The sequence below is a fragment of the Camelus ferus genome, chromosome 31, assembly GCF_009834535.1.
Source record: "Camelus ferus isolate YT-003-E chromosome 31, BCGSAC_Cfer_1.0, whole genome shotgun sequence".
NCBI classification, from domain to species: domain Eukaryota; kingdom Metazoa; phylum Chordata; class Mammalia; order Artiodactyla; family Camelidae; genus Camelus; species Camelus ferus.
Window position 1 is genome coordinate 13,799,272 of NC_045726.1, and position 14,422 is coordinate 13,813,693.

The 14,422-nt window shown below is 51.4% G+C and overlaps 1 protein-coding gene across 3 annotated transcripts; it reads right to left on the reverse strand.

Annotated features, from left to right (window-relative positions):
- Positions 1–33: 33 nt before the first annotated feature.
- Positions 34–14,044, reverse strand: CCAR2 (cell cycle and apoptosis regulator 2). Of its 3 annotated transcripts, none has more exons than XM_032470916.1 (21): positions 13,884–14,044; positions 12,912–13,007; positions 12,549–12,640; positions 12,046–12,137; positions 11,727–11,841; positions 11,426–11,555; positions 11,149–11,245; positions 7,186–7,305; positions 5,409–5,631; positions 5,207–5,320; positions 4,727–4,890; positions 4,106–4,277; positions 3,788–4,018; positions 3,466–3,684; positions 2,729–2,873; positions 2,540–2,619; positions 1,970–2,116; positions 1,706–1,817; positions 1,425–1,613; positions 1,099–1,304; positions 34–854 (listed from the first exon to the last, which is right to left on the reverse strand). In XM_032470916.1, exons 2-21 carry the CDS (start codon positions 12,967–12,969, stop codon positions 810–812), a joined length of 2,751 nt encoding a protein of 916 aa, XP_032326807.1. In that variant the 5' UTR covers positions 12,970–13,007; positions 13,884–14,044; the 3' UTR covers positions 34–809. The 3 variants fall into 3 exon arrangements, with proteins under 3 accessions (XP_032326807.1, XP_032326806.1, XP_006179121.1); XM_032470915.1 differs by having other exon boundaries at positions 2,540–2,622; positions 13,884–14,042; XM_006179059.2 differs by lacking the exon at positions 13,884–14,044 and adding an exon at positions 13,312–13,703 and having other exon boundaries at positions 2,540–2,622.
- Between the last annotated feature and the right edge of the window lie 378 nt (positions 14,045–14,422).

Consider the following 14,422-nt stretch of genomic DNA (forward strand, 5'->3'; position numbering starts at 1 on the left):
GAGGAGCAAGGGAGAGCTACGGAGGACACTTGGTTTGTTTTTGACTTTGGTTTATTTAAAAAACAAAAAGCCAAAAAAAAAAAAACAACTTTATATACAAAGTCAAACTGAAACACGGATTATGGAAAGAGGTGAGACTTATGGGGAACAGGGAAGAAGGCTGGGCCAGAGCCAATACCACATTCTGAACACGGGGAGCCAGGGAAGGAGGTGCTGGTTTCTTCTGGCAAGTCTGGGGTGCTGGAACACGGTGTTCACGGGCAAACACGGCCCAACACGAGCGCTCGCCGGCGCTGACTCCGTTCCCATAAGGGCCAAGGGGACCCTCCCCCAGAACCTGCTCCTATAACCCGGCAGGGTTTGTGCCATCCCGGGGAAGGGGCTCCTGCCCCCAGCCAGCTTCCACGCCTGTTTCTTCCGTTTATTGGCATCAGACCTACGACAGACTTGAAAAGCCTTTTCCTCCCCTGTCTTAGTCTAAACTGGAAGAGGACAGGAGAAAGTCAGCAGAAGACGAAAGGGCCCTAGGAGGAATCCCCAGGTAGGAGCAAAATGACATTCGAGGGGTGCAGAAGATGTTGGATTTAGTTGCAAGTGGAACCGGCTTCCTCACACATCCGTCCCACACGGCACAGACAGACCCCACCCTGGTGGCCTGAGCTCCTCCACAGAGGCCGAGCACAGGGGTCAGCCACCCCTGCCTATGGCTCCCAGGTCCTGCTCCAGCTCCCTTCTGGAACCACCAGGACTCTAAGTTCAGCAGGCTCCATCGCTGACCTCACAGGACGGCAGCTCCTGCACCAGGCCCCTCAGTTGCTAGGTGCTGGCTCCTCCTTCTCTACCCAGCTGTCCGCCTGTTTGAAACAGATGTAACAGGAATCAGGACTCGGGAGGAAGGGCCACCATCTGAGGATTACCAGCCACTCCCGTCTGGGAGACTCCAGTTTGCAGGCTGCTGACAGGTCGCTTCCACAAGAAACGTAGCAGATGGCAGAGAAGAGGAGGGCAAGGTGAACCCGGGCAAGGCCAGAAGGGGCAGCTGTGCTGGCAGTCCCAACCCAGCCTCCCAACATGACCCGGCTCTCCCAAGGGGCTCACCTTTTCAACCATCCGCTGCACCTCAAGCTGCAGGGGGGTCAGGCGCCTTCGGAACTCCTGCAGCAGCCGCTGAAGCTGGTTCTTCTGTCGCTCCACTGTCCGGGCCGTCTCCTCGGCCTCTGCCAGCCGGGTTCGCAGCTCCTGCATTTCTGCTGCCAGTGTCTTATTCGTTACTTCAGTGGCTGAGAAACGGTTATGGCTCTCCTCTGGTGGGGGAAGACGGGAAAGACTGCCCTAAGCTGGGGGTGGGAGCCTGAGGCAAGGACTGAAGCCCAAGGGGCGGCGCGGCTCAGCCGCAGCAGGTGCCCGCACCACGGGCCGCTCACCCAGCTTCAGCTCCAGCGTGTGGATCTTGTTCTCCAGGTAGAGCCGCCCGCTGTCCTGCTGCTCCGCGCGCTGCAGCAGGTTCCCCACGTCAATGAGGCTGCCGTTGTGGGACACCAGGCCCTGGTGCTCCACGGGGGCAGCAGCCAGCTTTGTGCTCTTCCCGGGAGGAGGTAGCAGGTCCAGGTTTCCTGGAAGGGCCATGGAAACACTCAGGTAAAGGGTCCCTGGAGAAAGCGGCCTGCCCTGCGGTCCCCAGAAGATTGCCGAGTGTGGTACGCACCGAAGAGCGCCTCCTCGGGGAGCCCTCCGTCCGGGCCCTCCGGGCGGCTGTACTGCAGGCTCCGGTACTGGCAGATGTTCTGGGTCACCACCCTGCTGACCAGCTGCTTGGCCTGCAGGAAACACACCCAGGAGGCCCACAGATGAGGATGGATGAGCTCCCCACATGACATGCAAGAACCTAGAAGCACAGCATCCCGAGCCGCGCCTGCGCACACAGACATCAGGAGGCATCTGAGGGAGGACTGGGGGCACAGCAAAGCACCTGCTCCGCACTGAGCCGCAGCCCAAGGGTAAGCAGGATCCTCTCCAAGTCTCGCCGGTGCAAGTAGCCACACCAGTTGGCATCAAAGAAGACAAAAGCAAGAAGGCAGTCCAGAGGCAGCACGGCAGAGGGGTCCAGCTCCTTGGGCTGCAAGAGAAACAAAGATGAGCAGGACTTACAAACAGTTCTCTTGATGGCTACACCCACCCAGGATGAAGCCCTCTTAAAATCAAGCAGCTGGGGCGACCCCGCCCTGACCCTGGGCCAGGCAGGCCTCCGGGCCCATAAACAAAGGTCCCCCTGGGGCACTTTGACCCCAGGGGCTGTCACACACAGAGGGAGTGTGTGTGCTCCGAGGTCAGACACCGCACTCAGATCGCCCTGATGGAGACACTGAAGTGTTCTCCAAACGTGCCACCCAGGAGCCAAGAACCACGTTTTGTCTTCTGTCAATCAAGATGCCAGGAGTCATTTGGTAAAAGCGTCCCTCCCCCAGCAGTGAGCCGGAGGTCTGCTAACCCCCTGCTGCTGAAGCCCGGGGTGGGGGTGGGGGGCACGGAAGAGGCCTACCATGTCCTGAAGGGAAGAGAACTCCACTTCTGACTGGTTTGAGGTGACCGACCGGACTTCGGAGTCCTCCAGCTTGGCTCCTGCTACAGAAGGCCTGAGATGAGCTTGGAGCAGAGACCACACAGGCCCAAACTGGCCCCACAGTCAGAACGGGGGAGCTGCAGCCCGAGAGCCAGAAGCCGCACGTACCAAACTCCTCCTCTCCGTCATCCCGCAGAAGCAGCAGTTCTGGGTCGAGGGCCATCTCACAGAGGTCCTCGGACGCCTCACCCCGGGCTTTCTCCTCCTCTTCTCCCCCAGAGGAGGGGGGTTTGGGCAGAAGGCCATCTTCCTTCTAGGAGAAGCAGACCAAGATGAGGAGAGTGGCCCCGTGATTACTAACAATAACAATGGTTAACACTTGAGTACCAGCTGTGTTCAGGCACTGCATTAAAGGCTCGTATGCCTCATTTAACGTACTTCACTACATGGGGGGCGCAGCAGACCAGGGTGAGCCCCAGACACCTGGGACTTTCCTCAGGAGTCAGTCTCAGTCCCATAAGAAATGGTTTACTTGACAATATTTGGGCAAGAAGCAGACCCGTGTACATTAGAAATGGCTAAGAAAATGCAGTGTTCCAGTTAACTGTCAGATGATCGAAGCACCGTACCGCCCGGAGCACGGCTGTGAACAGAGGCAGACACCTGTGTTGCCCTGGCATCACTCCTCCAGGCCCGCCCCCTTCTCCCGGGGACCCCACTCTCAGGCTGTGTGGCCACGTGGGAGAGTTAAGTGCCCTGTACCAGGGTCACACCAGGGTCATGAGGCATGGGCAGTGAGGTGGGGGTAATTAGAGGAGACCCGCACGGCGCCCACATGGCCCTCCAGCTCTGCTCGGCGCTTCTGTGTGCGGCCCGTGCCCACGTCGGGTGGCGGAGGTACTCACCAGCGGGGCGTCTGACGCGGCAGCTGTGCCCTCACTCTGTACCTCATCCTTGGACTCCTTGGCCTCTTCCTTGACAGCTTCTTCCTCCTTGGCCGCCTCCTCCTTCTCAGGTTCAGAGGGGGCCACGACCTTTTCAGGAAGGCTCAGCAGTGTCTTATAAATCCTGTAGCCAAAATCCCTCTGCAGCAGCTCCAGAAACAGCTCGGCCAACACCGTCACCTGGTGAACAAGTGGCAGGGGCCACGAGCATCAAAAAACAGAGCATTCCAAACCCCGCCACCCCACATGCCCTGCCCCACAGCCCCTGGACTCCTACACCTACCTCAAAAGAGATCCTTTCTTTGGGCCTCCGGTCCTCCACAATACCGTGGAGGGACAAGTTCACACAGCCAGGCCGTGCCACAACAGCAGGCTCCAGGGGGGGTGGCGGGGCCTCTGGGAGATCCGTGTCCATCTCCTGCTGTGCAGTGGCCTCTGGGGTCTCTGCATTCTGTCTGGGGGTGTCTGCCGCTGGCTCCGGTGCGTCAGTGGCCTGCTCGGTGGACTCTGCTTCCTGTGACAGAAGTCAGGAGCTGGGACCACCTGGGTCCAGGGGTTAGGGCACCTAATTCCCCCACGTGTTCATAAGCCTCGGCCTCACCACGGGCACCTCTTGGGGTGGGGGAGCTGCCTCTGCAGCTTTCTGCTGGCACAGGGCCTCCCACTCTTCCAGGGTAGGCATGATGGTCCAGACGTCCGGCAGGTACACCACCACAGTCTGGAGTCGCCGCGGGGGTCCCGGCTGCAGGTACTGGAATTCAGCAAAGCGCCACCTGCTCACAGCAAAAGGGAAAGTGAAGGACTGACTCATGGCCTTCCCTTCGCAAGCAGATGCTTCAGTTCCCGATCAGCGATTAATGAATACACACTGCGTGCCAAGCTCTGAAAGTACAAAAATGAAAGATACAGACCAAGTCCTCAAGAAATGGTTCGTCACTGGGGAGACACAATAAGCAGACGCTTACTATCCGGGGTGCTATGGCCACAAGGAGGAGCACGGAATGTGACTGGGGAACCACACCTAGTGAGCCTTGGAGGCTCCGCTAACTTCAACAGGCATACGCATCCCTAGCGGTGCTCACGACCACAGCGACCGCTGTGAGGGCTGGGGCTCGGGAACCGGAGAAAACTAACAGGTCAGAAAGGCGCAGGAGCTCGGCCTCCTGACGGGTCTCGCTGACGCAGCGGGCGGGCCGCAGGCAGAGCTCGGGCGGCCACTCACCACTTGGTGCAGGCGCTCAAGTCGATGCCGGCCTGGGCCTGCGCGCAGCGGACGGCGGTGCGCACTAGCACCTGCGGGTCGCCCTCGGGGTCGAGGCCGTCCCGGGAGGGAGACCACTCGCCTCCAACCAGCACCGCCTCCTCTTCTTTCCGGCCCAGCAAAAACTGCAAAAAGAGACCAGGGATGTTACCTGGGTCTCCCACTGGGAGGCAACCTGCCACCGTGGGGAAGTGAAGGCAGCAGGATGTGAAGAGTCTGCCATCCGGGGAGGGTGGGGGAGTCTCTACCCATGGACATGAACCACCCATAACTGACATGTAGGAACATCTCTGAGCCACGCTGTCCTCTGGTGAAATGAGTGGCATTTTAGCTGATAATCCATTTCTATGAGTTCATTAACAGGAGCTGGAGCTGCTGAAAATCTGACTGGGACTGAATATTGTCAATGAATGCATCCGGCCTCCTGGATTCAGCTCTTACCTTAATCTGCTTCAAAGGATGTTCCGGTGTCTCCCTTGGCTCAGCCATGTCATCCACAAAGAGCATGCAACAACGATACAGTTCCTCCAGGCCCGGGGAAGACAGCAGCAGTACCTGTGCAGGGGCAGCGTGAAGGAGACCCTGGAGCGCTTTCTCAGCCTCCAGCAATCGGATAAAGCAGCAGGACCCCCAGCCGCCTTACCTTGGAACTGTAAGCGGGGTCACTGTCTGCGGGGATGGGCTCAGCGCCAGCGTCTGGAGCTGGCTCCTTCTCAGAAGACACCTGGATGCGGCTTGGATGATGGAGGGAAAAGGGCTGGCTCAGAGGGAAGGCCGACAGCCAGCTCAGATGCACGGCCAGAAAATCTGAGGGAACCAGGAGGCTGCGGTAACGGCGCTGGAGTTCTAAGAAGTCACAGGTGGGGCTGTAGGAAGAAAGCAAGGAATTCCAGATTAAGCAAAGACTAAATTATTCTTTAAATGGAAACACAGAAGACTTGAAAGAAAAGGGGAGCAAATTTTATTATGACCTGAGAAGGGGAAAATTTCTAAGACAGACACCTGAAAGGACAAAGATGGATTAGATTTGATCACTAAAATGTTACAACCTCTAATGGCAAAGTAAGTCAAACTGGGAAAGAAAAAGACATGTGCAGTATGTGACAGAGAAAAGGGTTACTGTCTAAATATAAAAGGAACCCACAAACCACTAACAAAGTTCACAAGTCGAAGAGAAAACTGGTACCAACAAATACTCAGAAAAGAAATGAGACTTAAAAGCTCATGAAAATATGCTCAGTCTCACTCCTAATTAAAGAAATGCAAATCAGAATGTCATTTTTCACCCATCAGACTAACAGAGATCACAAGGCTGGGTGACAGTGTTGGCAAAGCCCTGGGGGAGCAGGGACCACAGGCCCCTCGTGAGAAGGTAAACGGACAGAGCCCCTGAGAGACGGCCAACCTGCCGGGTGGAAGTCAGACCTGTGAGCCGGCTACTCCGTTTCTGGGAACTGAGCTCGACAGAATGCTTGTCCACACAGACATATAGAGGTGGATGTTTATTACAGTATTTAGGATCATTAAAGACTAAAAAATGGAGAGCTGGTTAAATCAATTCTGGTCCATCCACTTCGTGGAATACCATGTAGCTGCTAAAAAGAATGAGATCAATCTAATAAATGTTAATATGGAATAAATGCCAACATATGTGAAAAAGTAAAGTACCAAACAGTATGTACAACACGCTTCCATTTGTGTTTTAAAAAACACAGCTGTGTGTGTGGCTACTTGTTAGCAGTCACGTTCTGACCACATGAGGTGGCTCTGTATTCACCGCTCCAGGGGTGACAGTGTACGGCCCAGTGTCTTAGGTTAACCGTGGCAGGCAGGTGGGTCAGCACGGAGGGCAGGAGAGGCCCGGCCTGGGGAGAGGAACCAGTGACACAGGGAAGAGCAGTGATGGCCCTCCTTCCCTCCCATCTTGCAGCAGCTGGAGCCCTGCCTCTCCCCTGCTAGACGGACTCTGGAACCGCTCCTCTACCTCTCGGTCAGTCCCTGCGTCTGAGGAGCTAGCCTGTGGGCCGGCGGCTTCACATGTGCTGCAGCACTTACGCACTAATTCCGAGCTCCCCTGGAAAGCCAGTCCCAGGCTCCGAGGAGCACAGTTTCTATCTGATTTGTAACTGGTATTGGGTACCTGGATTTTGACTGGTAAGCTTTCACTATTGAGTGGCATAACAATTTCTGGTGATCAAATCATTAACTTCTATCAGGGCACCCATGTCAGTGGTGCCAGCTGGTCAAAATTTGAGACTTTGAAATAAATCTATCACATTAAAAAACAAACAAAAACAAAAATAAACAAAAGGTCGTAAGAACACACTCAACTCACTCACTCCCAAACAGACTAAGCTCATTTACATAAGTAACTGTTACCAGCTGCAAGTCCTACCCCACCCCCCAGACTCGCCACTGACCTGTCCACAGTATAGGGAGTGAGATGGACTCGGTAGGGAGGCAGGTCATGCCTTGGCTTCTTAGCGCCCCAAGGCTCTCCACCAGCCCGCTGTTTGCGTTTCTTGGAGTCATAGTCATCGCTGGAGATTGATCCATCACCAGAAGGAAGAAACCATACTGTTACATAAAGATTCAGTACATACTGGCCCAAAAAGAACTGGAAACAATCTGAATTCGCAACATTAAAGAAATGAATGAAGAAGCCGTGCTAACAACCATGTAAGAGATTGTTATAAAAGACATTAAAAAGGATATTTAAAGTGCTTTTAATAACATAGAAAACCACTCATGTTAAACAAAAAGAATAGTCTGCAACACTATATATACAGTAATGCCTCAAATGTGCAAAAAAAGCTTTAAAAGACTGAACAGAAATAAAATATAAATGGTGGATACCTCTGACTGATAAAGCTTATGAATAATTTCCTTTTTTATATTTTAATGAACTTTATAAATTATAGTTAATGTGTAACTTTTTGAAATGACAAAAAATTCAACTGATTTTTTTAAACAAGATATATATATATATATAGTACAATGCTACGGGTTCTATCAAGTAAGTTTTACTAGGAGACAGTTCTTTTAACAAACCCTTAGCAATACACATTAAAGTCATAAAAATATTCCAACCCTTTGATCCAGTAATTTCACTCTTAAAAGATTTATCCCAAGGAAGTTAATTCAAAAGAAGAAAAAAAGCTTATATATAGTAGAAAAAAACTGTTGCTAAGAGTAAGAAAACCACATGTACACCTAGCGATGCTGAATTTTTATAGTAAATAAGTACAACCGTCATACAGCCATTAAAACAATCATGAGGATTACGCTGCAGTAGGGAACAGATGTTCAATAAGAATGTATAAAAAAATCTAAACTAAGATTAAAATTATAAAAAGCTGGGGGAGGGTATAGCTCAGTTGGTAGAGTGCTTGCTTTGCATGCACAACGTCCTGGGTTCAATCCCCCGTACCTCCATTAAAATAATAAATAAGTAAATAAATAAAAATCTAATTATTCCCTCAAAATAAAAAAGACAGAAATTATAAAAATTATGCATATGTAAAGACTAGAAAAGAACATGGGGGAAAAAGTGGCAGAAAGTAGTTTTGCTTTTCAAAATTATTTTCAAAAGGTCTTTAAGAATGGTTACCTTGGGGATTGGGGAGAGGATAAGGGTAGGGGATTAAGAGGAACAAACTACTATCTACAAAATAAATAAGACACAAAGGTGTAACACACAGCACAGGGAATATAGCCAACATTTTATAAAAACCTTCAAATTTGAAGTATAATCTGTAAAAATACTGAATCACCATGTTGTACACCCAAAACTACTATAATATTGTAAGTTGACTGTACTGTAATAAAAAAAATTTTAATGGTTACCTTTAAAGGGAAAGAAGGAATGATATTTTTATAGTATTCTAACTTTATATAACAGCATGACGGCATGCACTACTTCATATATTTTTGTAATAAATCACATCACAGTATCACTATGTTACAGGTGCAATAAATTAAAAGCAGAAGAGGAAAAAAACCTTTAGACCATTAGAAAATGCCAGGCTGGTAAGGAGGGAAGAAACCCACGTCTCACAAGAGAAATAAAATGAACCGTCAAGCCTTCCTGCTGAGGCGGTGTCGAGCTGCTGATACTCACCAGAAGGTCCCTGCTCTTTCCCATTAGACCCGCCTGGGTTGCTCCCTAGTCATTACACCCCCGAGTAACTAAACTGATTACATTTAACATGAAGTTTTCTTCTCTTCTATCTGCCTGGGTAATGTTGTCGTTCATTAGCATCTCCCCCAAAAGCTGCCTCTAATCCTGCCCTGGTGGGATGGCAGTGCCTCCATGTCTCCAGCGGAAGAACTGTTCTAGAGTCATCTGGACAGCTCTTCAGCTCAGCCAGGACTGCTGTGAACTCTTCGACTTACAGTGGCTGCCCCACTGAACCCTGTGTACTCAGGAGCCAGTCTTCTCCCCTTACCGTGAATTGTCAGGAACAGGTTAAGGCATGACCAGTGGGCGACCCCAGTACCCTCAGGAGGGCACCGAGATGGTACATCCAGCTGAGTACACCTGTCTGCAAACCTCAGTGGTTCACCTGTAGCCATCCAGTGGAGACACTGTCCCCTGCATCCCAAGACCCGACGTTCAAAATAAAACTTGGCTTCCAGTCAAATGCTAACATGGCCAGCTCCATGATAAACTGTCACTCCCCAACAGGGTGACCTCATCCTACTGTCCCCTTTTCCTACTCTGCAAATTCTCTCTACTGACTGATGGTGGTAACTCCCTCCTGATAGTCATGTCTCCTTTCTCTAGAAGCCCTGAAAACCAAAGCATTAAGGCCAAAAAATAGAACACAGGCCTTGCACGGAGCTTGGCATGTCCTGGACAATCGAATGCAACCAGCTGTCTAGAACCTAAAGCAGAAAGTCAGTAGCAGCCATTGATTCTACCCAGGCTACATTAGCCCTGAGGGCACCCGCTGTGATTCTGTAGTGAAGCCTCTAAGAAACTCAACGCGAGAGGTGGAAAGTCCTTGGAGACTGAAGACCAAGAAGATGCACAGGGCAAGAGATTTGGGTGTAGGCAAAATATATACCAGTGACTTGAGACTGAAACAGTGTTTCAAGCAGTGGAGACACTGGGAAACAGCCCTGCACAGTCAGAGTTCATCATGCCCTATCCCAGGGAACAGAGCCCAGGTGCAGCCCGGGGAGGAGCTGCACCACTTCGCCTCAGCTTCTCCGAGGGCCTCCGTGCTCCTTTCAAGCGTTCGCACCGGACCACTTTCTCAGCCCTTATCCTGTAACAATCTCCTGGCCTCTGGGGTAGGGGGTTGTTTCCTTCTCAGCAAAGTTCTCATCTCCAAAGAGAACACTTTCTAAGAATTAAACCATGCACTGCGGAAAAACTAAAAAACAAAACAAACATTTAAAAAAAAGAGAGAAAAAAACACAAAGCATAAATACAAAACAAACAGACTCATGGACATAGAATACAAACTTGTGGTTGCCAAGCGGGCAGAGGGTGGGAAGGGATAGACTGGGATTTCAAAATCGTAGAATAGAGAAACAAGATTACACTGTATAGCAAAGGGAAATATATACAAGATCTTATGGTAGCTCACAGAGAAAAAAATGTGACAATGAATATATATATGTTCATGTATAACTGAAAAATTGTGCTCTACTCTGGAATTTGATACATTGTAAAATGATTACAAATCAATAAAAAATGTTAAAAAAAAAAAAAAAAAGAGAGAGAGAGAGAGACTCATAGATACAGAGAACACTGGTGGTCACCAAAGAGGAGGAGGGTGGACAGAACGGGCAAAATAGTGAAGGGGGATTAAGAGGTACAAACTTCCAGTTATAAAATAAATAAGCCCTGGGATGTACTGTACAGCATGGAGAATACAGCCAATAATATCATAACAACTTTGTATGGTGACAGATGGTAACTAGACCTATTATGGTGATCATCTCATATTGTATAAAAATATCCAATCACCATGTTGTATGCCATCAACTAATGTAATATTGTAAATTATACTTCAATTTAAAAAAATACACTGCAAAGTTACTTTTTTTGGACAGTTACTATTTTCTTGATAGTTTTGATTCTTCGTGTCCCAATCTTAGAGACTAGAAACAAAAGGGAAAACTATATGCTAAGAAAACACTCAGTATGAAAGATGAATTACCTCAAATCCCTACCTGCTGAACCAGTTTATAAAGCTCTAACATTTGCATATACTTCTCAGCGTGTCAGCCTATTCCAGGGTAAAGGGACTAGAATCTAACTGCAGAAAGAGAATGTAAGTGTCAACACATGAGAACATTAGTGGCAAAGGAAGGGACCTCCTCCTAGACACAAATAAATAAAACGCCTTTCCTGCTTATCATCGTCTTACCTTCGGCCCTGATCCAATCGTCCATGAGGGCCCCGAGCAGGAAATCTGTTCAGGTGGCTCAGATGAAGTGTGTGGGATGTTTGGAAGAGACTCAGAGCTGCAGAAAGGAAACTGCTGATGACTCAAAAACCCTAAGTATTTGCCCAACTTTCCTGTCCCTTTCTTCCAGTGCACGAAGTACCCACTTCTGTTCCAAAAGCAGCAACCTAACAGTTACACGTCCACCCAGAATACCACAAAAAGCCACACCCCCAGCATCCATGCCACTGGTACTCACGCTTCTGAGGAAAGAGTGGGGGAATCCGGTGAGGCTGGAAGATCAACTGGGGCTGAGCTCCCAGAATCCCTTGCTTCTGGCCCAGGGCTGCCACATGTAGAAGGGGAGGTGCTGGGGACTTCAGCAGGGGCTGCAGGACAGTAACCAGGAAACTCAGGGCATCCCAGGGTTGACGTACTCACTACCTTGGAAAGATGCAGCCTCGCCCCCTTAACCAAAGTAAGGTTCCTGCCCAGCTTTCAGGGCACAGGGGCTTCCCTCCCACCCCTTTCCAACGCACATGCCAGGGAGAGACAAATACCTGGTTGGAGAGCGTTTGCACCTTGACAGCATTCCAGGGCACTGCCTGGCCCGGGTTGTATGCAGCCTTCACCAGCACCTTCTCACCCAGCTGGGGTAGCCGGCCCTTCACCACACTGCCAGCAAATAAGCCAGGAGACCCAGTTAGGAGAGAGACCCTGGCCAAGCCACCCTGACTGTCCCTCTGAGGCCCTTCCCATCAAGAGTTCTCAAACCTTGCATAAAAACAGCAAAGCAACGGCTTCAGAGGGGACCCACCAGCATGGTGACAGAACCGAATCCAATAAGCATTTCCAAAAGGGGACCCGCCTCGGGCCTACCTTAGCTGAAAAAAGACCTCTTCATCCACCACCCCAAAGTAGTCGTGCAAGCTGGTGACAATGCCAGTGAAGACCCGCTGCTTCTCCCCACCCTGTGAGAGAAGAGTGCGGTTTAAAGGAAATGGAGTGCACTTGTCCACACTCCGCCATTAGCTTCTCATCTTTATCCATGCCCCCCAGCTCAACCAGAGTATTACATGGAGATTCCTATAGAAAGAAGCATAAGAGTAGAGTGGACATGATCGACCCATTGGGGGTGGGGGCTCATGCTGATTCTTGGGTCACAAGCTTCTTCTAGGATTTCCAGTTCTTCTTTAATTCCAAGAAGCACCCTAAAGATTTCCCTAGAGCCAAAACTTAGGATTCCCCAGTCAGAGGTGTCTAGTCACCTCCAGACTGGCCCAGGACAGGAGTGTCAGGAAGGATGAACACTGTGATGTAAGAATGAAAGCACTAAGATAGTCCCAAGTGCCGAAACTCACTAGAAAGGACGCCCAACCTACCTGAAGGTGCCTGGCATTTTGGGACAGGTCTGTGGCCACAGGAGGAGTAAGCAACCCAGGTGGAGGACCCAGAAGAGATGTTGAAGCTGCGCCTATTGGGACAGAGAAGCAATCCAGGAACTGCAAGTACCACCTTAAGCACTAGTCAGCTAGAGGATATGGTAAACCCAAAGGGCAAAGAAGATCCCAGCAAATCCCGCACAGGGTTTCTCTGACAACCACTGTGGTCATCTCCTGTTTTCCTAAGAAACATCAACAGCAAATTGCACTCTGCCACAGAAACCCCAAAAGCCACTTTTTTAAAGACTAACTCCAAAGCACGTACTCCCCAGTATGAGGCCAGGGAAGGATAAAGGGGATCACCTGAGAAGTTGCGGCCCCCAGGAAGTGGGTTGATCCGCTGGCGCTTAAACTGGGACATTGGGAATGCTGTCCTCTTTCAGAGTCTTGGGAAAAAACCTTCAATCAGGAAAGAAATAAATTAACAGCTCATAGGGAACATTCCCATCTACCCCAAAAAAGGAACTAAGGATCTTACAAGGAAAGGGAGGATGTGGGTACTGAGAATGAATGGAGGAGATGGATGTAAAGAGTATAAAGAGAAGCAGGAAATGGAGAAATTACAATGTTCCGGTTTGCCCTCGCAGTAACCGAGTGGTGGATGATACTGTTATGATCTTTTAAAGAAAAGGAAACTGAAGCTCGGAGGGATTGAGATTTGCCAGAGGCCACATAACCAGGTAGTGACAAAACCAGGACTCACACCCAGGTCTCCCGACAACTGAGCGCTCCTCTCACTATGCCACGCCACCCTCAGATGGTTGGGGAGAGTAGGGGGTTGGAAAGAGCCCCGGTGACATTCATTCATTCAAATACATCCGCCAAAAATCTCCACGCAAGGCCCGGAAAAATGGAGGAGGCTGGTGCCGGAGAGGAGACGGTGTGGGCCCTCTCCCCGGAAGCCCGGCCCGTTGTTCCCCGGACGGGCTGGTTGGAAGGCAGCTCCGTGGCCCGGCCGAACGCGAATCCGGCTGCGCGCCCGCCCTCCTGCGCCCGCGCTCCCCGGCCCTCGGCTCCCGCCTCAGCAGCCGCCGGCACCGGGTCTCCTGAGCCAGGCCGCGGCCAGGCCCACCGTGGGAGGACGAAGGCGCGCGGTTTCTCCTCCTCCCGCCCACCCCCAGGGCCGAGGCCGTTGCCAGGGAGACGAGACTTGCAGTCGGAAGGGGGACTCGACCCCTTCCGTGCCCGGAGCATCCTTGCCGCCCGGCCCTCGCAGCCCCTCGGCCGGGGGAGGGGCGAAGGGGCAGAGGGGCGGCGGGAGGCCCCCCAACCCACCTGCGGGCCAGGGCCGCGACACCGGGGGGACAAAGACACCCGGAACCACCACAGCCGCTGCTGCCGCCGCCACCGGAAACGCCTCTCCGGAAGCGCGACCACTGGTCGGAAGCTGCCACTCTCCCGGATATGGTCCCTCCCTCCTCTCCACCGACCTCTCCCTTCCCCCACGCCGGCCTGCCATCCCGCTCCAACTGCTGAACGGAAGTGCGCCTTCCCCGATCGGATGCGCGCTAGGAAGCCGCGCCTCGGTGGTGTCCTCGCTTAAGTGTCCCATTAGGAAAGAAAGCTTCGGAGAATTGGTTCCTGGTGCCAAGACAAGTGGACCTGTACCCCCATACTTAAGGGAGCACCTACCATCACCACCTTGCCTCATTCTGGCAGACCCCAAGATCACAGCAGCAAGAGAACCAGCTAACTGGAGGAGAACCAGCTGAACTCCTGAGTGGAGGAAGAGGATGCCTAATACAGTGCCCGTTTCTTGGAGACATTCTTGTAACTGACTCAAGCCAATGACCCCATCCCTAGCCCTATTCTTC